At 35.7% G+C, this 27,660-nt stretch overlaps 3 protein-coding genes across 3 annotated transcripts; 1 reads left to right on the forward strand and 2 right to left on the reverse strand.

Annotated features, from left to right (window-relative positions):
• Positions 1-1,594: 1,594 nt before the first annotated feature.
• On the forward strand, positions 1,595-11,873 carry LOC145889895 (uncharacterized). Its single transcript, XM_082980944.1, has 16 exons — positions 1,595-1,913; positions 2,073-2,242; positions 2,307-3,163; positions 3,735-3,818; positions 3,941-4,015; positions 4,169-4,270; positions 4,827-4,928; positions 5,068-5,172; positions 6,711-6,794; positions 7,199-7,318; positions 7,645-7,743; positions 8,870-8,995; positions 9,323-9,442; positions 10,009-10,116; positions 10,242-10,346; positions 10,939-11,873. The coding sequence occupies exons 1-16, from the start codon at positions 1,896-1,898 to the stop codon at positions 11,706-11,708; spliced, it is 3,045 nt and encodes a 1,014-aa protein (XP_082837070.1). The 5' UTR covers positions 1,595-1,895; the 3' UTR covers positions 11,709-11,873.
• Positions 11,874-13,096: 1,223 nt separating this feature from the next.
• Positions 13,097-19,048, reverse strand: LOC145890371 (synaptosomal-associated protein 25-like). Its single transcript, XM_082981363.1, has 7 exons — positions 18,803-19,048; positions 18,122-18,163; positions 17,503-17,551; positions 16,264-16,381; positions 15,648-15,785; positions 14,956-15,100; positions 13,097-14,564 (listed from the first exon to the last, which is right to left on the reverse strand). Exons 1-7 carry the CDS (start codon positions 18,869-18,871, stop codon positions 14,499-14,501), a joined length of 627 nt encoding a protein of 208 aa, XP_082837489.1. The 5' UTR covers positions 18,872-19,048; the 3' UTR covers positions 13,097-14,498.
• Positions 19,049-20,009: 961 nt separating this feature from the next.
• LOC145890370 (uncharacterized) lies at positions 20,010-25,064 on the reverse strand. Its single transcript, XM_082981362.1, has 11 exons — positions 24,775-25,064; positions 23,923-24,118; positions 23,646-23,727; positions 23,106-23,239; positions 23,004-23,039; positions 22,534-22,586; positions 22,253-22,479; positions 21,824-21,978; positions 21,270-21,393; positions 20,951-21,049; positions 20,010-20,709 (listed from the first exon to the last, which is right to left on the reverse strand). The coding sequence occupies exons 1-11, from the start codon at positions 24,979-24,981 to the stop codon at positions 20,478-20,480; spliced, it is 1,545 nt and encodes a 514-aa protein (XP_082837488.1). The 5' UTR covers positions 24,982-25,064; the 3' UTR covers positions 20,010-20,477.
• Positions 25,065-27,660: the final 2,596 nt, after the last annotated feature.

Here is a 27,660-nt window from a genome sequence, read left to right on the forward strand (position 1 = left end):
GGTTGAAGATTTTTGGAAAACACGACTTTCGCCCTATTCAAATTCTTCTGTAACATTGCCAACAATGACAAAATATTCTCTGAATTATCAATGTTTAATGCTCGCTGTTCGTAGTTTTCTATTTACCATTTGTATTTTAAAGGTAGACGAAAGCGCCACTCCTACGTCGTACTCGGGTAACCAACTATTGAAACGTCACGAAGTTAACTCCTTGCGTATGCAAGTGTGTAGAATTATCGACTCGCGGCCAAAAATAATCGAAAAATCGACAGGTAGGCCAACAGACCGCATAAGAGAAACAAAAGAATGCAGTTTAATGAATAAACCCAACTACATTGTAGATTCCCAAACCAAAATTTCTTTCTTTTTGTTACTGTTTTCGTTATGTTTTCTATGTTTGGCACAACTCTCGTTATTATGTAACAAAGGCTGCGCAGTAGACGTGCGCGTGCAGACCGCATGGTTATGTTTTTCATTGCTAGTTGTGTTGCCAGTTATTGTGGTACATGTAATAATACTGATTCTATTTGAATAAGGATGTTAGTTGCAAAACGCGAAATAGTTTGTTGACTGCTTTGCAACAATTGAAAAGTTTACTGGATGTTGTCACTACTGATAATTTACGGAATAAGATCGGTCGCAAAACAGTTCGGTAAGTGCGATTGAATTTGCCACAGTGTGAATTTGTCTATGTATTGAATGTACAATTGTGTTTCTTTAACTAGAAACCGTTCCATTCCTGGCGCGTTGTTGTGTCGGTCGTTCCTGTATCGAATACAAGTGTCTGTTGTGTTTCGCGGGCTCGACTACCTAGAAGATTGGATGGGACGCGTTTGGGCTAAAGGCCAAAAAACTGCTGTGTAGCGTGTAGCGCCGCCGATCCGCAGAAAAAGCACGTTACATACAAGTTTCGAACTGTCATTGTTACAACCGTTTGTGACGTCACAACATGCCTGTCCTGGGAATCTACGGTTGGCAATGCAAGAAAGCGCAAAAAAACATGTTTCAGGTCATTCTGATGGAATACGTGGGATCTCTACCGATTTTTATTACTTTCACGCTATTCTGCACTCTATCCTTGACAGATACTGAGATTTTAAAAAAATCCTATGAAGCGGAAAGTGGTTTGGCACTTGATTGAAAGTGACGTCACCGGGAATGCAAAAAAGCGCAAAAACACCCGTGTTTCAGGTCATTCTGATGGAATACGTGGGATCTCTACCAATTTTTATTACTTTCACGCTATTCTGCACTCTATCCTTGACAGATACTGAGATTTAAAAAAAATCCTATGAAGCGGAAAGTGGTTTGGCACTTGATTGAAAGTGACGTCACCGGCAATGCATTATAGCGTAAAAAGATTCGTATTTCAGGTCATTTTGCATGTAAACTTGGGACTTCTACAGAGGTATTGGTACGAATTGGTTAACAAGTGAAATATTTTGCAAAATAATGCTTACTGGTATGATATATCCCCACAATAAACTCCTTTGTATAAGTTAAACCTTTTTGTGCAATGCTGCTCATTGATGCGGAACGGATTTCGCGAAACAATAATTTTGGATTCTGCCAGGATGACAGTAGTGAACCCGCCTCATGTTTCTTCTGCAAATTTTAGCAAGAACAAACGTAAAGTATAATTCAGCTGAATATCTATGTTATTCGCAATTTTTTTCGCGGATGCGAAGGACATTTGGTTACCCTTGAGCGATGGCGCGGGTGGAATCACCCCCAAGCAACTCTGTTTGTTGATTTTGTTGGGTTCCTCCTTTTTTCCTTTGTTTGGTTCCTGTTCGAAACCACCAGCGCCATTTTGAAAAGGGGAAACAAAGAGAAACAGTTCTTGTGGAATTCGTTTGCAGGTGTCCTTTCTGTCCTGATTATATAGTGGTAGTATGTCTTCTGTGGAAGAGGTATGTGGAGTTTTACATTCTAATCATACTAGTATTTTCCAAAAAAATTTACTATGCGCCCTTTTCGAAACGTTACCAGGTTAGCCTACCCCACATATCCTCATGTTTTTGATCAGCAATATTGGTAATAGTATCCATCTGTTTATATATGTTTTGTAGTTTCATTTCATCAAAGCCGAGGATATTTTATGTGACCAATGGAATTTTGTTGCTGGAAGTGGTGGATTCAGTGATGTAATAATTGGTTACCATGTTGGTTGGAAGCAATTTGTTGCCGTCAAAGTAATCAAAGCTGGTGGCCGACACAGTGAAGAACTCTTTAAAAAAACGTAAATCCAGCATTCATGATACACTACTGTAACTGTTTTTATTTAAATAACTTTAATGTTGCAGAATTGGTGAAGAGCTGGAAAACCTGCAAAAACTAGATCATATCAACATAGTGAATGTTTATGGTTGGACTAAATGGCCCTTTGCCATTGGGATTGTCATGGAGTTCTGTGAAGGGGGAAACCTATTGGAACTGCTGCTGAATACCTCGATCATTTTGGGATTCCCTTTGCGTGTCCGGTTTTTACTGGATGCTGCAGAAGGTCTCAAAGCTTGCCATGGTTTACCTCTGAAGAGAATGGTTCACGGAGATGTCAAGCCGGAAAATTGGTTGCTTACCAAAATTCTGCGCCTCAAATTGTGCGACTTTGGAAATGCAGAACTCGCAACTTTAACTGGATTGACAACAAAGGATCCTTCAGCAAGAAGCAAGAAGGAAAGACCTCAATACACACCGATGTACACAGCACCTGAAAAACTAAAAGATCCCACCATGAAACCCACCAAAGAACTTGATGTTTATGCTTTCGGTGTGATGGTCTTTACTCTCGTGGTGAGGGCATTGCCATATCCGACCGACAACCTGAAAGCTTTACAGGATTCCATCAAGGAAGGAAGAAGACCAGATTGTTCCATAATAAACCAAAAAAAGTCTCTTCTCAGTTACAGTGACAGAGCAATCGTTGAAAACCTCGAGCAACTGATGAAGCTATGTTGGGATCAAGATCCATCTGTTCGACCAAACATGATCGAAATCTGTGAGAGATTGCAGCAACTTCTTGACCAGCAAAGTCAAGAAGTTATCGAGCAACAATTGGAAGATGTTGCTAGGCAGATGAACATGAAAGATCCCTTTCTTGTCAACAATGCGAAGCTGGTTTCCCTTCCATCATTTTGCACAAATGCCCGAAGATTCCAAGGTTTGTTCTCAAATTTATACAAACTAGCAAAAATTTCCGATCATTAACTGTGACTGTAGAAAAATTGACTCAAATTTGCTTGCTTGTCTCTGTTTGTGATATACGATCCTTCCGCCAAGTACACAATCCTCCAACCTATAATGATGCCAGAAAAGATCATTCATAGCACCAGCAATTACTAAACCTTTAACAAATTTTTCTTCAATGCACAAAAATGTGTGAATGAGAGTATATTCAACTAATACTTCTTAGAAATGATATGTAGTGTATGATGTTGTTTGTAGCAACCATGTATAAATAGAACTCACTGTAGACATAATAAATATAGCACTGTGGTAAATACAGATGCCATAGCTCAGGGCTCGGCAACCTTTTGAATGCTACGGTCAGTTTACAATTTATGTTTAAACTTTGATGACTTTGTGTGCCAACCTATGGTGCACACCAAAGTATGTTGGCCTTTTTTTAACCATTCTCTGCATAGTGACTGCCTAATCATATGGGAATATATGAAGAACTTGTAAAGCACTTTGCACTTAAAAGAAAACTAAATCCTTTAAACATTATTTAGTTCGTTCTCCTGCACTTGGGGATGTCACCCGAACTCATTCTTCCACTGATTCAACTGAAGACCAAGTGGTTTCTGGACGAGCAGGTAGTGTTGGAAGCTGATGTATGCAGAGATTATGTCTTTATATAATGCAAACATAAAATACTGATCACTTTAGTTAAAAACCCATCTTCACTTTAAAGTGCTGATCCCAAAATTTTTTAAAGCAGGTCAAGGATTATCCAATGTGAGGTCACAACAGTATGACTTGAATGCTGAAGAAATAGTGGAGCAACAGCCAGGTATTTTCAAAGATGTATACCCTTTGTATGTTTTGGGTTGGTTTTCTGAATGAAAGTTTAACACTTAACATCAAATACCTTACATTTTGACTTATGAAAGAATACCATCAAATTAGTTAAGTTTTAAAGTAAAATATTGTTGCCATATTCCAGAAATCATACAAACCAGAAGATCTCCAGAGAAAGTTCTCCAACCTTTGGCAGAAAATATACCAGCACAGCATGATAACAATGAATATATTGAGAAACAACTAGGTACTTAAAAATGCTGTTAAATTTGCTAATACAGGTTCCAAAACAGTGTGTCAAAATGCACTAGTAGCAAACTGTATGACCTCTCAGCTGTTGCAGTGCTGAAAAAACGAGTCATTATATTACCAAGTGAATTAGTAACTAAAAAATATTCATCGCTGTAAATAAAGGTATTACTATTACATTTTGCAACAAATAAAGGTATTCTCTTATGTTGAAGTTGGAAGCCACATTGCCTAATGCAAAATTACTCTTAAATAATTTCCCCCTCACAAACCCTCCTTACACATTCGCTTCGTTTACCATCATGGTAAATTCTTTTTCATTGTCTATCTATGGATGAAAAGTATTTATTTAAAACACCTGGAACATTTGCCTTTTATTGAGACAAACCAGCTCTACAATTTGGCACTACCAAACAATCCATATAAAAATTCTCTCAAAAGCATTTCTATTAATATTTATTTTTTGGCCTTTCAAAATGACAAAATTGAGTTTATCTGTTATATGATGTTTGCAATAAAATAATAGTTGACTTTAGCAATCCATTCTCATTCAGCTTTGAAAAGAAAATCAAGCAATGACATTCCAAGCGCTTCCAGTGACAGCAAGAAAATTAAAAAAAATACTGAAGATGGAACATCACGAAAAGAACAAGCAGGTGAAAAAATAAAACTTACGACCTCCGTCATATATATTTTGATATTGTTAATGGAGGGCACTTGTTATGACGTCACAAACTAGTGATTGTGGTAAACATAATAAAAATAAATGTAAATTCATGTTATATCACTTCCAAGACACTGAACAGCATCCAACCACCTCTCATGATGAAACCCATGATCATTTTTCAAGTTATGAACAGATAAATGCAGGAAAAGTTGTGCAGGGACGACAACAAACAGGTAACGCTATGTGTGTAAAAGGTTTTTTACTGAAAACAATTTGAATAAACTGTATCTGCTGTTGGTATGCTACTGATCAGGGGCGCAACTAGGGGGGCTGGTTTGTCGGCATGCCAGGTCCCTTTGTTGTCTGCGTATGTTGGTACAGCGCCAAATCATATTCGCATTTACTAAACGGCGATAATCTTTCGATTGTTACTAAGGATTTACTCCATACGTCACCACAAAAAATGACGTAATTTTTCTCATTTTCTTCGGTGGACAAGACATTGTTATTGAGGCTAACTGTTGTAGTTACAGAAGAAACTGACGCGAAAGTTGGTCAAGCAGAGTATACTATAGTAACCTATATAGACACGTCGAAAAAACGAAACGCGAGAAAATATGCTCAAGCGTGCTAAAGTGTAATTGTTACAAAACAATACCTCTAATAATGGAACTGTTGCATAAAAATGTAATTTCTGGCTCACAATGGAACTATTATTTTTACGTTTTGACCTATTTAAGCGTCGTTTTACTTGAAACAAATGATATCGGTGGTCGTTGCCTGTCCCCTTTAAATACCGCTAGTTGCGCCACTGCTACTGATAGTGGTAAACATTGCATTACAGTGAAGCAATTACTTTCCTAAGGTTTTAAGTTAAATTTATGTAAGACAATACATTGGCAATCACTTTTGAAAGAAGCCTTTTTCCTTGCCAAGCCTTAAAAGCTACATAAAACACTTTTTGGTACAATGTTATTAACAGCTTCAGTTAGTTTAGTGTTTCCCAACCGGTAGTACCACTAGTGGTACGCAAAAGCATTCCAGGTCGTACGCAAGTGCCTTTCCGTAATTTGCGGATATAGTTCAAATTAAAAAAATTGCAAGTGATCTAAAAATGTTTGTTACTTCATCCCCTAGGATACTTTGTAAATTTGTTTTACCTCCAAGTGGTATGCAACCACAAAAATGTTGGGAATCACAGGTTTATGGTGCAGAGTAGTGATGTGGAGCTTCGGTTTGCAGAATTTATTTGGCCAAATCTGCGATTTTGATGAAGATTCAGTTTTGGCCGACTTATACGCTCATGAAAACGTTATGAGATACCAACAATAGCATGTGAACTGTATTAATAATTTCCAATACTTTGAAAGATGATATTATTTTGGGCGCACATCTTATCTTTTCTGTGTAATTGTGCATCACACAAATTTACGAACTGGTCTAAAACTAATGCAGAATCAACAACTCCTTTGTATTGTTCAGTGACATGACAATAAAACTGTTACAGCGGCGGATTGCTATTGTGATACAAGTCTTAGCATGTACGCTCGCTAACAACATAACCTTTAAAAAATGGGAGCGATGGTCTTCAATGAAATATTATCGTTGTGCCCATGCCTGGTACAGAATCGTCAATACAACTTGAAAACTACCGCAAAAACTGAATATTTGGTTTCGACCAGAACCGAATTCGGACAATTCCATGCATCACTAGTGTAGAATGTCAGATTTTGTAAATTTTTAAAATATTGATGTGTTTATTTTATTTAAGGAAACACAACATCCGCTGAGGTTAACACGGATGGTGCAAAAGAAGAACATGCAGCCACCAGACACAATCAGCAACAGTATGAAGGTACAAACGACATAAACACATATTTTCGTGACCAGTGTATGATCATACTGATATCAAGTTGCAAAAATATACCGCTGAAGCAACAAACAGGTATTTTGAAAGCTGAAAATACAATTGTGAAGTTGGCACACTGTTAAATCGTGTAAGTCTGTCCATTTAGCTGGAAACTGTGGGTAGTAGTTCAGTGTGGATGAGGCCTGTCGATCAAAAAATGTCACTTTCTGAAACTCAATTATCATGAGTGGTTGCATTACTTTTTTGCATTACAATACGAGTTTCATTAAAATAATGGTTATGCAAGTGTATTTTTTATCATAATCAATATAATAATTATTGTTTAGTTTGCCTCTAAATATTTGTTTGTTGTATACTTTTGCCTCCAAATATTTGCTTCTGAAATGTAGACACTGCTTTGAACACTGGTGAACCTGAAAGTAACCACAATCCTGTCAGCAATGCTACAGAAAACTTCATGCCAGCAAATCAATCTTCAGTTAATGCTAATGTTTTACCACCACAAACAGGTATTTCACATTGCTACATTTCCATATGTACAGAAAGGACATTTTGTATCATAAGCCAAATTAGACAACTTTAAAGCTTACAGTTGGTTAACATTGAAAATCATGCCAGCATAAACAAGACATGCAAACCGGCTCATTTCGATCTGTGCTTGTTTTTTTTTTGTTTTTTTTTGTGTTCACACACACAGATAATATTCCAAAAAAGGAAATTAGCTTATAGGTTTGTCTGCAAATACAGCCATGTAATTTTTCTAAAGTGTAAGATCCATCTTGATTTTAAATTTGAATTGTTTTTTATTGAAGTTTTAATGCGGTTTTTACTTCAGTGGGCGGAAATTTAAATCTCTTGACTGGAAACGATGCCTTTACTGCAAACAACTTAACACAGCAACCACAACTTATGCAATTTCTTCCATCAACAACAGGTATTTTAAAAAATCTTGGAAATTTGGCTTGGTGGTAAAAGAAGAAATGAACAATTAAGGCTTAATTTTTGCCTTTTTCGCCTCTCTAAGTTTTCGACATGCAAAGCCACTGTTCGACACGGGCGGCGTGAAATAATGTTGAGATACCGATATTCAGTAACATGAACAGACCAACGTCATTGTCTTTAAAGACCATAAATTGAATTACTTTAATAACTTAATTATTGGTCATGGCAATCTTGCAGCATTCACACCGATCTTACTAGTTTTCTTTTTTCAATGATTGGCATATAGATGCTGGTGGCAAAGTGATTCAAAAAAATTGGTGCCAGTAGAAGTCATTTAATTGCAAACTGCAAATAATTATTTGGGGAGAAATTTGTATTTTGAGTCACTATTAAACAACAGCATTTACCTGAATGGTTATGTAGTGTTGAAAACCTAATGCCATCATCGTTTGCTATGCGGGGATCCTCATTCAAATTAATTTTGTCTCTTTAGATGGCTAAATCAATGCAACCGCTAAAAATTTTTTGACAAAATCCATGCAAACACTAGTCAACACTTGCTTTAACGTTCAGCGAATAAGCGCGTTATGTTTAAAACTAACCATTTACCAAACACGTGGCATGGTTGCCAAACATGTTGCATTGTTACGAAACAAGTACCGTTTTTCGTTCAATTGGACCTATTTAAAGAGACAAATCAGCCTACAACATGCAGGTTATTCTTTTGTTTTGTCGCTATTTCAACATGTATTCTAAACCTATTTAAGTACAAGAATCCTATAATGGAAATAAGCCTGGTCGTTCTCATACGTTAGTTACCAGATACAACATTTTTACTATTCAACATGCACAACAATTTTTCTCAAGATGTTTGACATGCAATAAAAAACCGACGCCCTGAACACTAAAGAAAAAAATCTGCACTATTCAAAGCCTTAACTTTCAAGTTCCTTATCGCCAATTTAAACCACATGCTAGATATGTATATTTTTTGCAAGCCTCATCAGAGCACTTAATCTACAAGTTAATTTTTGGTAAAGCTTAAATTATAAAAACTACTTCTATCCACATGTCATTGTATACATATTTGAAGAGTTATAAATTTCTTTTTTGTGTAGATTCTACTTTCTGTGATGGTGGAAGTTCTTATAATACTGTCACCAGTGTCCCACCCGGAAATGGTTCTTTGATTACCGCTAACCCAACACAACAACATCGGAATACTGTGCAAACGTTACAAACAGGTATTAACTTAAAATTAATAAGCTTTAAGCAAAAAGTCATGCAGAAATGCAAGGAAGAAATTTTCTCCAAAATGGTATAAAAATATGCAGTGAAATCATTGCAACTTTGTGACACAAAAAAATCTTTATGTGAATTCATTTGTGCAACACATTTTTCTCATGTCTCTTTTTTCGTGTCATGCAATGAGGCCATCAGTCCATCCTAGCAAATTTGATAATATCAAAAACTACGCGAAGAGTATTGACATAGAAAGAAGTTTTTAGTCCCTGTTCACCATCTTTTTTTGTATTGACATGGTGTAACATTTATTATGTTTCCAAATACAGAATTCAGTGCAAACCATGTTGAAATTGCCAATAACCCTACAAGCTTTGGTGAATACAAAACAAGCAGTGATATTTCTACGAGGCAGTCGGATGCTGCAATAGTGTTGATGCAACTTTCCGGTAAGTTTTCTTGCAAACAAACACTGATTAGTAAATGTGACCAAATTTAACGTTCTTTTGTTTTTTTGCACACGAACCTTTATGTGACTCTACCTAGGCCTAAATCTTTCCATTTTTTTTGAAAATCTGTAAAGTCTTGTACTGTATTTACTTGATTGTAAGCCACAGCTTGTAAAGTTTTTTAACCTACTGTTTCTGCGGCGTTCAATCGAGGGCAGCTTATATTCGAGGGTGGCTGTGGCTCTGAGTTTCAATAAAATTCATGTTTAACTTGCTCTGCCTTACCAGTACTTTTTATCAAACACAGTTATCAGCGTACCCGACAATTTCAATGGACAGATTTGTTGACAATTATTGTTATAAGGCACCTAAGGTTGCCTATGACATTTACATGTGGCTTAAATTCGAAGGCGGCTTATATTAACTTTTGAACACCGTCACAATTGAATAAATAAGGTTGTACATTCTCAAGTTCATTTGGAAGTAGTTTTTTCAAAAAGTCACCAACTTGCTTAACACTAACATGACAAAAGTATGAAAATATATTTTTGTAAAACCTATTCAAGGTATTGAAGAGCCTGCAACTACTCCCTATAGCCCAAGGTTCACTGAACTATTAAATAGTCAACAAGTATATACTGGGAATATTATCCAGGGAGCAATACAACAAACAGGTAATTTCATTGTTTATTACAAGCCTATTGATTTACATAACACATATGCAAAGTTATATTTTTTAAAGTTACAAAACATCACCAAGGGTGTAGCGTAGATTTACTTTTGTTTAATCACTTTCAAGGCACTGAACAGCATCCAACCACCCCTTATGATGTAACCCATAATCAGTTTTCAAGTGATGAACAGATAAATGCAGGGAAAGTTATGCAGGAACAGCAGCAAACAGGTAATAAAAACAATATGAAAAAGACTGTGTCTGTTGTTGGTAATCCCTAGGAACAGACTGCTAGCACCCTTTTTTTGAAAACTACTAGTATTGAAACATGAATAAGTTGTTATGTAAGAGAAATGTAGGAATACCATTCAACAGAAATGCAAGCAATGTAAAATGCTTCAAAGAAAGCTGTTGATTATACAGTGGATACAACATTTTATAATTAAATACCACTGTATCGGGAAAGTTCGGGAAAAATGAACATTTAGGACTTTCAAATATCACATATATCGTGACAAAAACATACATAGGTTTTACAGCACATTTTTTGTTTTATGACATCACAAATAACGGCATTGACGTGTATATTCTGTGATTTTTTACTAAACCAAATCAAATAAATTGTAAAACATTAAAAGTACGAAATCTTAAATTTATTTTTCCAATATGTCCCCCTTTTAAAAAAAATACACGTTTACCACTCTTTAGCGCCACCAAAAAAATTCCCCCGAAACACTAACACTTTGAATAGACCGCCAGGGTATGTGATGGCGGGAGGTTGGATTTATTTACGTTTAAATTAAATAAATTGTTTTTATTTCAGATGGAAACATCGATTCAACTTTTTTGATCCAAACTTACGTGAATTTGTTGGAAAAACATAAATATTTTGAAGCAAATGAAACAAGAAACCAACTTTCAAGGTTGCTTGAACTTGAAGGTCGAGGGAAAACTGCGGAAGATTTGAAAACAACTGGAGATGAAAAGAGATGGGAGGGAAAATATTTGGAATCGATTTTATTTTACGATGTTGCGACTGAACTTTATGTCAAACGTGATGGAGATGAAGCGGTGGAAGGTGTGGGGAGATGTGTTTGGGGTTTGAGATGGACATGCAAAGATTTGATGAAAACATCGGATTCGAATCAAAAACTTGAAAACAAACGAATAATTAGTGATCATGTGATCCCACTCATGGAAACGATGAGACTCAAAATACAAAATATTCAAAACGTGGAAGAAGGATTTAAATGTGACAATCAAGTGTGGTGTTTGTTCTGGATTGAATTGAGTCAACATTCAATCGGAGATTATTCGTCCGAGGAATCAACAATTCGACTTGGACTTGAAATGATGAGGAAACAGTTTGGTGAAAACTCCGCAAAGCATGGAGTGTTCGGACGTTTGTTAAACAACCTTGGTCTTGTTTGCATGGAAACAAATCGACTGAATGAGAGCGTGGATTTTTGTCAAAAAGCAATCCAAGCTTACAGAATGGCAACAGACCTAACTGAAGAGAGAAGGGAGAAGTTGATTGAAGAATGTGAAAACGATTTAAGTAAAGTTGAATCAAAACTTGCACAAAGGACATAATTGTGACATCACAAACACAAAATGTGTTTTTGTTAAATATGTTTGAATTATGCATTGTTTAGGTAATTTACATGAAAATGGAAGGTAGCTACCATGCACTTAATGAATTTTGTGATTATTATTTTCATGTCGTTAGTGATTTGTAGCTGATAATAAAGAGTAAGTAAATGATGTTGACTTTAAGATTAAGCTTTGGTAAAGTCAATGGAAGGTTTTCGGTAAAAATGCAGAATATTATATTTCAGCTTAAAAGAGAAACCAACTTTAGCCAAAGAAAATTAGTGTCCTGGGAAGAGTTTGCTTTTATCTTTAACGAAAGTGTGTAACACCATAAAAAAACACTATTTAAGTATGAAAAACTTACCAATATATTGGGTAATTCTGTTCGATAAATATGTGATTCAAATGTGCCATAGTTTTTAACTAGCTTATTTCACATTACTAGCTTTTAGTACATGCATTTGGTGCACCCAATAATATGTATTATAAAAAAAAAACTTTAAACAGTGCTAAAAACTTTGCAAAGTAATACAATGGCTAACCTCCTGCAAAGGACCAAATGTGGCACATTATGTCTTTGTATCTGGCCTGCTAGGAGTTTGTGCAAATGAGTGACACTTTACAAACAAGGTTTATACTGCAGTTTGATGTAATTTTTGTACATGTCACTCGCCTAGGCCACATTTTAAAGCATTGTTGTAAATAGTTTACCTCCAATTGTCCACTTTAAAATGGTTACAAAAGCTGCATGCCAAATTTTTGATTATTTCTAAGGAGAGTGCCTAACACTGCCAGGACAGATAAACGACAAAATAAACCTTACCCACCATTCCACACGGACAAGACAAAAACTTTTCTGTATGCTACACAACCAATAGTTCCAACTGGTTACTATAGTCGATTCCGCTACGAATGTATGTTGAATAAAATACTGCATTTCCATCATGGGTACTGCATATCAACCCAACTTTTTGGAATGGGAAACTGTTGAAGATTTTTGAAATAAATCTACTGATATTAATCAGAGACCTGTTGCTTCTGATCGATTACTAGAGATATTATATGTGTTGGTTAAACAAATACCTTTACATGTTCTGTGCAAGTGTACACAGGATTTTCAGAGAATGTCAAAACGATGTAAATCTGCAGGTAGGTTTTGTTGACCCTTCGGACGCACATGTTGGGAGGTGGATTTCAAAAGTTAACGATAAACTATAGATAAAAGCTGCCATGCATTTGGGAACAACAGAGATTAAAGTTTGAGCTAACTTAACTAAAACATTTTGAAAAGCTAATTCATCTACACTACGAGAATAATATTAATTATAATGATATGTACATTTGCTGCAGAATATCTCAAAAACGTTGACAATTCTATTTTTGTTGTAAAACTTGTTGTGACATCATTCTCGATCGTCCCAAACTATACAAGTAACAATCAAAGCGTTTTTGAAATTTTCCACAAAAGGCAAAATTATTACTTGTTTTAACTGATGGTTACATCGTATACACGGAGAAATACAAACAGTATCTGCACACAGATGTTATAAAACTTGTTGCGTGACAACAACAACAGTAAACGACTGTTAATAAATTAACAAACATTTGGTCAATAAAAAGAAGGTTAAAATGAACACGAGAACAGTCTCAACAACAGCATGCATACGAAAGCAAACACACAATTTGTTTGGTGGTGGTTCAAGAAAACAGAAAACTTATTTTGCGACTGAATTTAATGAAAACAAAAATCATGGGATTATTTTAAAGCCAAAATTTGAAAAAACGCAGGGAAATCCAATTTGGCCCCAAAAAATGATTTGGCAGGGTTCCTTAGGTCTTTAAAAAACTGCATTGATGCAAACTATGGCTGTTTTTTGGAAGGCCTTGCTTATTTGCATACACCAAACTCAGTTAGGTTATGTACAGATTTAGGTCAGCCATGGAAAAGTTGAACTGTTTGTCTAAAATTGTAATCAAAGTGCATTTCTGCAAAGCCCGGATTTCACAAGTGATCCAAGATGTACAAGAATATAACGAGTATAAATACACAAATTATTCATTTCACTTTTTTGTTGATTCTTTAGGAACCATTTCCTTTGATTGGACATAAGTTAAAAAAATACAATCTATTGCCAACATAGTTCATTAATTTTAAAAACATTTTTTTCAGGTTTCTTATTTTTTACACTAAATCATACTTCATCAAGTTTTAATTAATAAACATGAAAATGAATATGACAGATACACACCCAACATATTTCAACATTTCTGTACACATTTGTGCAAAAAAATCAATGCTGATAAAATGAAGGTGGTAATGTAAATGTTATCAATTAAACATTATTTGTACATCGGGAAAAATTGCTGTTAAAAAATGGTATTTCAAAGTTAGTGATATATGACAGGAAAAATGTGATTCATGAATAAACCAGCATCACAATATTTCCTGCTCCACTTAAGCACAAGCATTGGTTGATACAACTCCATGCATCGAGTTTGGACCAACCTCTACCTAATATTTAATTTTCTTTAAGTTAAGCTGCAAAAAGCCAGGACCATTGACTACACATACATATTGGAATATATGTCTACACAAAATCAAAGAGTATGTACAAATAAAATTGCACAGTTTCGTCAGATGAGAAAGGTCTCTATTATTGCAGAAATTGCAGAAAGATGTAATCCATGGATACTGGTGAAATTAACACTGTATGCTAGGGTGTTGAAGTCACATATTGTAACCATTGTGTACAATTGTATATGAACTGAGCAAGTCAAAGGTGAAGAGTGTCAATTTTTCAAGATTTTGGTCGCGCGTTCGTTGGCTTGGCTAATTCTCATGTTGTTCGATTCAGCCTGCATTAAAAATGAAGATATTGTTGTACGACAGAAGTGCATTTTGTATGTGACTGCTGCAGACGATTCAACAAAAGACATACAATCAATGTAACAGTAGTTGGGCATATGGGGGTGCTGTGCTGTTACAAATGCTTGTACAGAAATGCCTTTTTAAACCGCCAGACCAAACACATAATACAAATCCTACAGACATTTATCAACACTTTATGCAAAACCAAACAACCATTTGCCCCTGAATACAATTATATCCTGTATAGAAAACCAAACAAACAATTATATCAAAGTGATCGTAATCAAAAAAAAAAAAAAGTATGCAGATTATTTGTACAAGTGCCAGAAAAATTGGAGCCTTAATGTTTAAATCAGAAGGGAAAAACCAAACACCTACCTTAGTGTTTATTCTGTCAATCTGTTGGTTCTGAGAGTTAATTTCGTTGCCCATGTCGATAGCCATGTGTTTGAGGTTTCCAAGGACTCCGGCAACTTGGCCGAGGTTTTCTTCCATCTCATCTTCTCTTGCATCGTTGGTGACTCTGCATTCATCGCATACATATCATATTGATGAATGTTCATAACCAGCAAACCAGGTATAAATTTTTTTAAACATTTATACCTACAGGTTGAATCATTTTGTGTACGGGTGAAAGTTTACACAAAACGTTTATGGGAAAATGATTAGGGAATAGTTAGTAGCTGAGGTTATTGTCATGTGTGTTTCAGGCCCTATATTTTTACCTGATTGAATTGTGCATTTTTTTTTATTAAGCCAATGTTTCCCGATTTCAGGACAGTTTGGTGAAAGTATTCATGAAAAATTTATACAGACACTTTTCAACGTGTGTGGTCGTTTTTCGCACCCAACATTTTTATTTAATTGCTTATTGACCAATTTTAACGTTTTCAGAATTTCCTTTTCAGAATAACTGTAGTAGATATGGCCTGACACTGTGACACATGTAAACAGACGAAACATCTTAAATCTCAATTGTTTCGAAAGTACAAAGTAAAATAAACTGAAATTCAGTGCAGGAGTTTCAAAGGTGATTAAGGCCAGTTTTAAGGTAATAATTATATTTTTACCTCTGTATGTAAGCGCCCCCAACTTGTGCTTGTTCTCGTGGGTCTTGTACACGTTGAGGTTGGTTGCTAACCACCTTTCCATCTTCGTTCGATTGCCATGTTTTCTTGTATTCATCACCTTTCTCAAAGTTCTTCGCCCTTACAAAAATGTAAGACTTTTAAGCTTGTTGATGAACAACTGTGGCAAAATATTGGGAAGCCAAGACACATCAATTACGATGGGTGGGATTTTTTAAGTTGCCTTCTTCTGTGGCGGACATATAAAAAACTTTAGGTACATTTTTAAGTAAGAGTCAACAGACTTGTCGATTTTTTTAAAGAAGTAGGTGACCATTAAAAGATTGGAGAGCACTGATTCCAATACAGACCCTACTTATACTTGTAAGGCTCAGTTAACTTTTATCAAGCAGACAACTTTTATTATTTTTTAGTGAGCTGCAGACAGGGGCACTGTTTCGATGCAGCTATGGTGTGACTTTCAACGATCTTGTCAGCTAAATAGCTGGCGACAAAACCTAATATTTATTTTGTTTGTACAAAGTTCAGGTGAAGTTAAAATTCATGGTTATGCTGATGGAGCTGGGGCGGAAACCATCTCACCCACTCAGATACTTACTTATTCCAGGGACAAACACAAAGACCGCAGCACTTTTCAAGTCCTTGTAGATTCTTCTCCGCTTGCTTCATGTCTTTATTTATTTGATCCATGCCCTCCTCGACGCGGTCCAATTGTTCTGTAAACAATATAAATGGAAACATTTTTTATCCACCCTTCATTACACTGGCTTTCCATAGATGTGCATGTACGTGTCATGCAAAAAAAAATTTCTTAACATCTAGTAGTAATTCAAAACAAATTATGGCTATGAAATGACTTCTTCCGATAGCTTTATGTATGATTATTGCATTAGGTTTTTGGTTTGTTTTAAGGCAGTTGCATGTTCATAATTCAGACAGGGTGGCAAAAAAAACTTCAAATCAACATTTCCATTGTGTTTTTCATACATTTCCGATACAAATCTTAAAAAGAAAATGTGAATCGTTATTTAATTTATAAACATAAAAATCACAACAAAAGATCTACACATGAAAATAACCTTATATAAAGTGATTGTTACATGGGTATGCAAAGATCAAATACACCTGGGTGTATTGGGCAGTCTTCTGAAATTGTATAATTTTGAAAGGTTCCATTAATGAGGTAAAGAAAACGGCATCATGTCATATTAGGGTTGCTACCTTATAGAAGTTATAGGCCCATCCCAAGAAGTACATAATCAATTATTCATTACTTTTTACTGCCTCTTGGCTTACGCATATTCATGAAACTAATTGCTCTTCTACGCTGTGGGCACGTAGTGTCATTTCAGTTTCCCTTATGATGTAACAGAAGATCGCAACCCTTTGTATGAGGAAATGATTAAAGCGATATGCAGCCTTGACTAAGTTTTGAGATGGTGCTATTGGGTGCGGCACAAATGACAAAACTTAACATGCTTCACCACAATACGTCATGTTGCATTAAAGATCTACAATATAATGTTGGTTTTAAATTAAAAAAATCGCTCTGAAAGATCGGTAACTGACGTCAACTGAGTCAAACTGGTGGGTTTTGTAACAAGCCAAATTGACGTATCTACTAAACACCTCTGTTGATGATGTTGCAATAAGTAGTGATGTACACGATCATAATAATTTGTGACATTTATGTATTTGTTGGTTTTGATGAACTCAATGTTTAAACGTTCGGATTTTTTGTGTCAGTTAAAGTGAATATATTTGTTGTAGTAAGTATTCACAAAAACCTTTCAAAAAAAATAACTGTAAATGACACATAAATTTGTCCAATACCCACCTCCCTGCTCATCCAACATGACCAGTGTCCTAATGCCAGCATCTTGTGTCTGTGATTGAACGTAACATATATTAAACAGCTAATCAATACACTAGGGGTCTCTTGAGGGCTGTCAATGGGCATTTGGATCAGGATGCGATTATTCAAATGAGTTAAAAGGAAAACAAATATAGCAATACTGCATATGTCTATCAATAGTAATGCCCAACTAACATAGTTTCAAAATGGTAGTGGTCTACACCATATTTTGGTCATAAGTATGTTAAAAATATGTGTGACTTTCTTATATTTTAAAAGAAAACTTGTGGTATATAAATATATAAACATTTAGCATAATCTGAACCTTCCTATTTATTTTATAGAAGATTAAACTTTGGTCTTGAACCTTTCAGGCTCAAAACCATAAATTGTTACACTTTAGTAAGCTTGGTTTCCATTCTAAGGCATGAAAACAATGCCTCAATTAGTTTTGAACTGGCAACTGAGTTAAATGTCAGGATTATTGACTGGATGCTATTCCTTAGGGATTAACTCTGAGAGCACTTTAAATAACTGACCATTATTCTACATCATGCTTGCAGCAAGGAAAAATATAGATTTTTGCTAAATCAATACTTACTTCCTCGGTAAGAGCAACCATCCGACGAGTGCTTTCCAGAGACTGTAACAAAAATAATTGTATCAGTTTTAAATAATGACATTAATTCTTTTATTGGCAACACTTTGGGTTTCTAATCTTTCCTATGTGGTTGCATAACCTACTCATAAATAAACAGTCTTATTCTTTTACCTGTTTAGTTTAATAATAACACTATTTTTGTAACCTAAAAAAGCTATTTTTTTAATAGTTTTTTTAATATTTAAACTAGAAAATATTCTGTTGGTATACATAAAGTTAACCACAGAACATTACAAAGTTGCAATCAAAAATGCCATAAATGCATCTTCAAACATTGGGACTATAAAGGGTAAAAAAAGTTGAGCATGTTGAACAAAAAAAAATTATTTAGGCAAATATTCTGAAGTTTAAAGATCTTTTTTGTGCTTTTTATGTATGAAAGTTTTATTTAATGTTCAAATTAGAAAATATTCTGTTTGTGAATATCCGTACAGTTATCCCCCAAATATTATACAGTTGTAAACCTAAAAAGCCAAAAATTCATTGAACACTAAGACGAGAAACTTAAAGGTGAAAGCTTAGGTTGCTGTAAAAATCAAGCTTGCAGGTTGAATAAAAAAATTGAAGATTTATTTAGGCAATTTTCTCTACATTTGTAATTATGGTAAACACAACACTTACATCATCTGTGATTTGGTTGGCTCTCAGCTGCATTGAAGCAAGTTCATTTCTCACATCATCATCTTCCATCACAAATATTTACTTTTTGTAACAATTTGAGGGAAATTTGTTTTGTATCGAGGTTGTGATTCACGTATTGCACACCCCCTTGCAAACGTCAGTCTGTCCAAAAGACAAGTAACCAAAGAACAGTTTTTTTGTTCTTAGCAATTAAACAAACCTTCCTTTAAAACATAACCCAGATTGGTCAAAATATAGTTACTTTAAGTTTATTTGCTGAGAAAATAAACAAACACAATTATATTTGAAAAATCCGGTCTAGTTCGTGGCCAGATTGGAAAGTTTGTTTTTTGCTCGCAGAAATTTGTTTCGGCGATCGTTTATTGCACACACGATCGCAACTTTTTTCAGATGTTGATGCATTAGATCAGTAGTATTGTGCGGATTATCAGTGAATTTTCGCTGAAGTGTTTTTTCCAATCTGAACTAGTTGTGCAATAACATTCCTTGGAAAAAGTTCTTGACACCTACTGCCACTGAACACCCCAATCACAAACTTTCAAATCTTTAATATAATCTATTTCTTTTAAACAATCCTTCGTTTTAAAAAAAAACTAATGGTAAGACGGTTCACAAAAACGAAGCAACTTTTTTATCAACAAACAGTAAATTATTTATAAAATTAAGGCACATTTCAGGCAAAAGTTATTACAAGAACACATTTTTAGCACATTCTATGTGAGTATGCGAATACTGAATCATGAACAACTACAGCTAGACCTAACTACGTCTCTACACCAGCTGCTTTTACCTTCTTGTTCGGTGCCAATTTCTTCTCCAGACAGTTCGCTCATCCGATCTGACCAATTGGTGCAATTCTTCTGACATAGAAATCTAATCGTTATTTATAGAACTTCTAAAAATAGAAATTCTCGATTTTGAAACGCAAATTGAACAAACAAACTCATGTTAAAGTTTAATACAGAAGTAAATTGTTGCAAAAGATACCAGTTAAAAATCTCACGTCTGCCCTGTATTTGCAATCACAAACTAAATTTAAAACACCACTGCACTGGGTTTCGTGCGTTCAAACACATACTACTAGTCTGATATTTGTAAGGTCACTTTGTTCGAATGATTTACGTAATTGCTCTTTTGATATTGCTGTGTCATAAGAATTACTATACATTAAAAAGACTAAGAAGCGCTGTTTGACCACGACAAGTGTGGTTGCATGTATTCATTTTTGCAGCACAAAAAAAAGTTTACCAAAAAACCACGTGCTTGTGGGCACTTGTGGGAAAAGTCCAAACGCATAACACGGCCTGGTCATATTGTAGAGAGAGTAAAAGCAAACAGGATTATCACAAATAGGCAGCAACTACGTATTAACAACAATTATATGCCGCTATGGCGATACAAGTTTGCTTACAAGGATATTAAGGGGAGTCGGTCCAAGCTAAGTACAAAAACAGCGCAACAAACGAGGGAACGACTTAAAGTAATGGATTTAGTCGAAATTTTATTTTCGGTGTGGCAATACAACCTGAAGATACTACATACGAGCTAAGCATTTACTCGGGGTAACCAAACCACACACAGACACACAACCCCTTCGTTCCCTCTCGATTTATTCAACAAGTAAAAATCCACCAAAAACACCCAAATTAAATTGTCACTCCCAGGGCGGGGGACTGTACCGCGTCATTTCACGGCTCATCGGGGAGGAATAACGGGACTTCTTCGCGTCCGCCCGATCCGGACTCCTACGCCGAGATGGAGAGTCGTTTCTGTTGCCATGGCGACGGGATGAGGAAGTAGACGAGGAGGAATTGGTTTTGCGTCCCAACCGGTTCCGCAGGTCGTTAGGAAGTCTCTCCAGGACGTCGCGCCTACGCGTCGGCGACCTTGGAGGGGAAAAACAGAATTTAAAGATTTTCAACATCAACGCCTGGAAGTCCGGAGGCCAGAGGATAAAATCTTGAAATATAGTTTCCACCCCATCCTCTTAACTTTTAATTCCATTTTCTAAACAACAAATTTCTCAAAACCGAAAGCGCACCAAAAAGAGCAAAGAAAATTCGTCTTTCTTTAACGCTTTAACAAAACTCCCCCCATAAAGTTCCAGTCACAGGTTAAAACCTTTACCTTTCGTGGTTGTCATGACGACGTTTTCCCAACCTAGATTTGACGTTGCTGTTGCTAGTGGTTACGGTCAATTCGCTTCGGTGGTTCCTCGACATGGATCTATTTTGATGTTAAATTACTGTGCATTTTTACTTGTGCATTTTAAATTTTCTTTCTGCAGGTGTTTTTTTTTTGGAAAACTGCCTGGGTTTTATACCACATACATTATGGCATCACAGGGCAGTTCAATGAACTGCTAAATTCAGTTAACTAAACATGCTAAGCAATATAAAAGCTTTCCATTGTCTATTTTGTGGTTACTTAAAGATAAAACAAATACCTTGCTGATTTCAATTGCTTTGCAACTTTGTCTGCAACCATTCCTCCGTACTTTTCATCATTGCCATCCTCGTCAGACGTATTGTCGTCAGAATTTACCGGGATCGCGTCATCCAGATCTTTTGCTAAACCCAAAATTCAAATCTCCAATTCTACTATTATTGAAACGGAGAGAATAAAACCGGTGACAAAGATTTTAACTCGAAACCTTGGATGCTGTTTTCTATCCATCTTAGATATAAAGTAAATTGCTGTTGTATTATACTCATCTCATTAATTCAGTGCAGACATGTTTTTTACATAAAACATGTAGAATGAAATGTATATATGTGCAAAAAAAGTGGAGACTAGTGTGTCTGCTAGTGTGAAAGCTAGCACAGTGCCACACAACAGCTGCACTGATGAGACCTTACAGGTCGAAACAGTGCGTGTACACACCCTGTCTGCAGCTTTGAAATGTATATATATGTGTAAAAATGTAGAATGAAACCAATAGTTACTAATATTAATATAAAAATTATATGTATTATAAATTTACTGTTTACAAAACTGAACCTGAAGTCTTGATCAGCGTTTCATCATCCTTCTCAATATCCGATTTTACAGCTTTCAACATGTTGTCAAATTCACCCCCTCTCTTCTTCCCTCTAGTGTACCACGAACCCACTTTCATACCTTGCAGTTCCTTCATTGCACTTCTCATTTGATATCTGAAGTTCACACAAATACTTTAATAATGTGTCAGAACATTTGCTGGGCAGAATAGAATGAATACATTAATAAACCAGTAATTTTGCATATCCACGAAATCAATAATGGTAACTGTGTCTAAATGATTTGTTTAAAACTAGATCAGTGTTCCTTCACTGTATACAGACTATCGCCAGAGACGTTCCAAAACCAGCGAAGGCAGTCTGGGCCTTTTGTGGAAGATAGGAATTGATGCCTACGCATGCACACATATATTGTTTAAACTGAACTTACTTTTTTCTGTAGGACCCAGAGAAAAGGCCTTTTTCTCCTCCATAATGAGGATTTCCGTACTCAACATAATATTTACTTCTTTTGGCAGCTCCCAATGTTTTTCTGTCACTTCCTGTCGCGAAACGTACTTTTAGGAACTGCCCCTGTTCGTCTTTTACAAACGGTTCCTTGCAGTCAAGTAAAGGGTTAACAGGGACATCTTGTGGTGGATTTTCAGTCTTTGTTTTCTGTAGTGAAAGCGTTCATTACAATGAGGTTAAACTGTAAATAACAAAACACACTTCTGATTGGTCTTGATCCTCAGTCAAGCTTTGATCTATGTCCATATCCAAGTCTATTGAAAACAATATAGCTTCTTTAAAGTACTTGGTTGTAATTTAACAACAGCTATTTTAATAACGTTATATTGAAAATTATTTGTTTATTCTATCTTTGTGTTTTACAAACTAATTTATATCACAATACCAACAAAATTAAGTATGTATACACTATTTTAACATGAAACGCTATCAAGATTAACCTGTTGGTCAACCCTGGTATTGTTACTATCAGCATATTTTACAAGATGCCACAAACACGTAAGTGACAAATGATAATTACTCCTTTGTGCATTTTTCATTGTTGTTAAGTGCCATACTGCATTTTTTTAAACAGTCAGTCTGACCAAAACAATGCACCAGCAATTATTGAAAGTAATATTTTCTAATAATTTAACATCAAAACTTTAATGAAATAAAAATTTAGTACAAACCTAGATCATCGCTGATTTCTGTTTGTTTTTTAACATCTAAAAACACAACAACTGTAAATTTTGCGAAAAATGTAAAAATTATTTGATAATTGTTACAAGAACCTTCTTTATTTTCTGGTTTTGTTTCAGTGACTTTGAGGAGGGAAATGGAAGCACTTTTGTCATCATTCCAAATTACGTTACATGACGTGTCATTGATCCATTCAATGTGTGTAGGATCCATTCTTCCAAAGTATCTAAACAATGTCAAGTAAGCATGATGTTACAACATAATGTTATTCCTAAAATGTGAACCAAACAATAAGCGCAAATATTTCCAAGTTTAAGCTTTGCAATAAATATGAGGGATTTCTACCAAAAAAGAGATAGGCTTTATCGTTAGTTAGTACAGGCTGCTGAATACCGGGTGCCAGTTTACAATTTGTATCAAAATGAACCGCATGCAAGCCTACATGGACACACTAAGATAAGATGACCTTTTTTAGTCAGCAACCACCATTGTGGAATTTAAACTCAAAATTAATTGGCATGCAATCAAAACCCACCCTAAATGGCAAGTTTGAGCTCGCGTACCAGGGGTTGCTGACCCTGTTCTGGAGGTATTTGAAACAAAAAACATTTGTAACTAACAGTTTAACTTACGAAAATATTTCATCAGTACTCATATTGTCCACTCCCTGCATGTGCAAAGCATTCTCCCTGATTACTTGATCTTTATCAGCATCTAAATGTAGGTTTAATATAAAAAATATGTAGATTCATATATTTCGATATATGTCTCATTCATTTTTCCCAAAACACAGAAAATCAGTATATATAGTAATGGGTCAAAACTATGTCCGCAGGTCATTCAAACATCATTGGCATTGTTACTTTTTAAAAAGAGGTTTAGCTGGCACAGGAAACAGAAAAAAGTTACCTGTCAGACCGGAGTTAAAATTTTGAATCCTTTGCAAAGCTAATTCCGCCTTCTGTTTGTAATTCTCCAAGTTCTCTTCTTCCTCCTGTTCCCTAACTAAAGGGGATGCAAATCTTTTAGCTCGTTCCTCTCTCTTCTTCTTTGCCTCTTCAAACGACAGACCAAGCCCTGCTAGTTTTTTGTTTTCATAAAGTTTCTGCACAAACAAACAAACCAGTGGTTGAATGTGGAAAAAATAACCACGACAACTTAATTCATCCCATATGCAACCTGTCGCAACCCATCACCTCACAGTGCGACTGCCTGCGATCCTACAGCAGACGGTGATTCTCCGTGAGGAAATCACCTTTACATGGATGCCTGACTCGATAACCTTTATGGTTTTATCGGTGCCCAAACTATTTTATTTCTTTGCATATTGTTCATCCTTGTTATTGCAAACATAAACATGATTTGATTAGACAAGCATAAGAGCTATGACTGCTTCAAAGGTCTACAATGGTAACAAAAATCAATTGTCTGGTATGTACATATACATCGTGGCTGGAAATCATTTTGTGGATCTTTTCTGGGAAATTGTGTTTAGTTTTCGGAGACCAATTAAGGCATACTTTTTGCATCACTAAACATTCACTGATACATAGTTTTTACTTAGAAATAATATTTTGAATGTCTCATGGCAGTATGCTGATGACGTTAATGTTATTGACATGTACCGTGCCAACATACATGCACATAAAAATAATTTGACCTCTGCAGTAACCACTACCAGGGGAATGGCACCCCTGTCACATGGATAAGTCAGTTACAGTTAATAATGACATTTTTCTAAGTTGAAGTAAATTAACCCACTTTTCGAGGAAATTGGTCCAGATTCAGTTTAACTTCAGCTTTTGATTGATCTATTTCTTTGGAATCCTCGCCTTTGTTTTGTTTCTCCTCTTCCTCAGTGTCATCAGTGATGATCTTTTCATCTTCCTCTTTCTCAACGCAGATTGTGAGGTTTGGCAGGAGTGAATTTGCAGCTGCAACTTCAACCACTTCTACTTCAACTGCCATGTTTGGCACAGCAAGTCCTGTGTAATGTAACACCACACAACTTTTTTCAGGTATTGTACCTTTTACCTATGTGCTAATTATTTACTTCTGCATTAAAAACTTTCAGGTAGGCTTGGGCCTGATAGTGATATTTAAATTCATTTTTTTTTTTGCAAAAGCCAAATTAGACTGAAAAGTTTGATGAATTTTGAATGTTAAACAACGTGATCACAACATAGTTTTTCATCAAATGGCAACGTGCAGTAGTAAGAAGAACAAAACACAAACACCAAGGCTTACAGTTACGCATGAGTGGCCACGGTAGTTGCGGAACAGATATTACGTACTAAACGTGGTGAAACTATTAAAAAAATAACATCAACTTTGTGGTTACCCCAGATTGCAAAACAAAACTACACAACAAGTATTATTTCCATCCAAGAAGCGGTACTGGAGTTTATCTGACAGCAGATCGTGGTACAATATTATATTATTTTGTAAGATTGTTTTAATTTGACTTCTATAAATATTGAACAAAACACAGCTCAATTTTGCGCAACCAACCGCGCAAATCATGTTAAAATCAATAATTTATTGCGACAAAACTAAAAAAACACTGTAAAACTGTTGGAAACAATTTTCTTTATGACGTAACACGGGCGCTTGTATCTTAGAATAGTTTAGGTCGGGTAAGTTGTTAAGTTTTGGTTTGTGTATACTACTCCTATGTTTATGAAGAGACAAGTGATGTAAAAGCAATACAAGGTGAGTCCATTTTTGAGTTCTTACTTAACATATGTGTTAATGTTTACATGTTGTTTCTTTTGCTTGATTTTTTCTTCGGAGAAAACTTTTCTTGTTGCGAATAATGTGTCGAAAGGAGAGCTGGTATGTAAATTACCTCCTTCTGATTAAACAAAGGTATTATGATTATTTGAAAATTGTGAAATAATCCTGTGATGTGTTTGTAGAATATAACAAAGTGAATTATGTTGTGTAGATCAAAAAACATGTATAAGCCATTGGATATAAACTAACCGAGACGGACTTGAAAATTGTTCTTGCATCCCAGAATTACATCAACATATTGAAATTGGGGTGCAGCGAGGCAAAATTGCAACACCAAGTAGGTTTTAACAAAATATTTTGTCTGACTAAAAAGTTAAAATCCCAGATGGTAGGCTAACTTAAATACAGTGGAATTCGGTTGATCTAGAGACATGCGAAATTATGTGGATTGTTCGAAGCCGTTTTGAAACTGTTTAGTTAGTGGGATATCAGTACAAATTTTCCTCAAATAAACACAGCTGAGACATCTTCGTAACAATGCAGTTAAGCAACAATCTACCTACAACTGGTTAAATAAACTTGTTACTATAAACGCGGTTTGTTTGAACGAATGCAAGGGTGAAGCAGGAAAAGAAAACTACACAGCTTTTTCTATTCATTTGAAAAATCAGATCGAACAATTTACACCTGACTTTACAATTGTTCGCTTTGTCGGGGAGTGCAAGAAATTTGAGAAATTTAGCCTGAACAGCAGTGCAACAAGAGTAATACAAAGTTCAGAGTGACAAACCACTTCCTTATCAGAAGCAATCACGCACGAGGAAAGCTCGATTACAGAAAACCCACAAATCTGACCTACTTGTCGGCAGGGAAGTTGCCACGGTTGATTTGCTTCTTTATTCGACGATGGTATTTTTTGGGTTTCAATTTTAAAGAGCATGTGGGCTGTCCTATGGAGGCCATACTAGAGAAGAGCTTTTGATATGTACCAGGAAACGAGTTTTGGGGATTGTAAACGTTGATCATGCTGTTGAAGAGCTGTTTCTTGCGGTCGTATACAGTTTAAAACCATGGTTATTGCTTGCGCAGGGTCGCGAGCACTCTTAGCCTTTAACGGCGGTTTATTTCAGGTTTCGTGGAAGAATACCGCACTATGCAAATGTTAAACCTTTCTCAAGTATTTTTTTACAACAACTTACGCAAAAGGATTTTTGGTCATTCAGCCGATCGATTACGGGTTAAAATCGCTCTACTTAAAATCATTGCACCCACATAAGGTCGCGTAACACGTCCAGCAGTAACCCCTGGGGTTGCCAATAGCGCGGATGCAAATCATTATGATCAAAGGTTCCGGCTGTCAGTGGAGGCTGTTGTTGGTAGCTATTGTCTCGTTTGGTTTTTGACTTCGATGTCGTCAGATGCTTGTTCGTGGCATAGAGAGTCTAAAGACAATTTTATTTGTGTGGTAAAATTATGTATAACTGTAAATATGTGCTGACAATTAACCCAGCCAAACTTTGAAACAACTTGCAGTTTTGAGACCCGTTATTGACACCTACTCTATGCAGTTACTTTGATTTACAACAAAGTTTGCCTTCTTATTTCGGGTGTTGCTCAGCTCAGGGCCATAATCGTCGTTAACAGCAGAAGGCTATAAAAGTGTCTCAGAATAAGCTGGACGGGATATGCTGAATACACAAAACGACAGAATGATAGCCTCGTCCACAGTACTTTGTTTTTCAAGATTAGCTTAACTTATAATGCGTGTTTCGCAATTTATTATCTGTGTAACGGTTCTATGCTTGTACAATCATGTTAGAAAAAGTGTTTGAAGTCACGTGAAAGGTAATTTTTTCACTTGGAATCGCGTCTATTGGCGCAGATGGTAAAAGAGCTGCTGCCCACTTGTTA

Source organism: Ascidia mentula, chromosome 2 (assembly GCF_947561715.1).
Source record: "Ascidia mentula chromosome 2, kaAscMent1.1, whole genome shotgun sequence".
NCBI classification, from domain to species: Eukaryota; Metazoa; Chordata; class Ascidiacea; order Phlebobranchia; family Ascidiidae; genus Ascidia; species Ascidia mentula.

What these genes read in the sequence shown, in the direction of transcription:
- LOC145890371 (XM_082981363.1), bottom strand. Translation starts at nt 18,871, where the DNA reads ATGGAAGATGATGATGTGAGAAATGAACTTGCTTCAATGCAGCTGAGA. An exon ending in TGGTTGCTCTTACCGAGGAA is followed by an intron (nt 17,552 to 18,121) that starts GTAAGTATTGAT and finishes GTTCAATCACAG; the next exon opens with ACACAAGATGCTGGCATTAG. An exon ending in GGGGGCGCTTACATACAGAG is followed by an intron (nt 15,101 to 15,647) that starts GTAAAAATATAA and finishes CGATGAATGCAG; the next exon opens with AGTCACCAACGATGCAAGAG.
- LOC145889895 (XM_082980944.1), top strand. An exon ending in GGGAGCAATACAACAAACAG is followed by an intron (nt 10,117 to 10,241) that starts GTAATTTCATTG and finishes ATCACTTTCAAG; the next exon opens with GCACTGAACAGCATCCAACC. An exon ending in GCAGGAACAGCAGCAAACAG is followed by an intron (nt 10,347 to 10,938) that starts GTAATAAAAACA and finishes TTTTTATTTCAG; the next exon opens with ATGGAAACATCGATTCAACT.
- LOC145890370 (XM_082981362.1), bottom strand. Translation starts at nt 24,981, where the DNA reads ATGGCAGTTGAAGTAGAAGTGGTTGAAGTTGCAGCTGCAAATTCACTC. An exon ending in AGAAATCAGCGATGATCTAG is followed by an intron (nt 22,587 to 23,003) that starts GTTTGTACTAAA and finishes TGTTTTCAATAG; the next exon opens with ACTTGGATATGGACATAGAT. An exon ending in AACGCTGATCAAGACTTCAG is followed by an intron (nt 21,394 to 21,823) that starts GTTCAGTTTTGT and finishes TTTTGGGTTTAG; the next exon opens with CAAAAGATCTGGATGACGCG.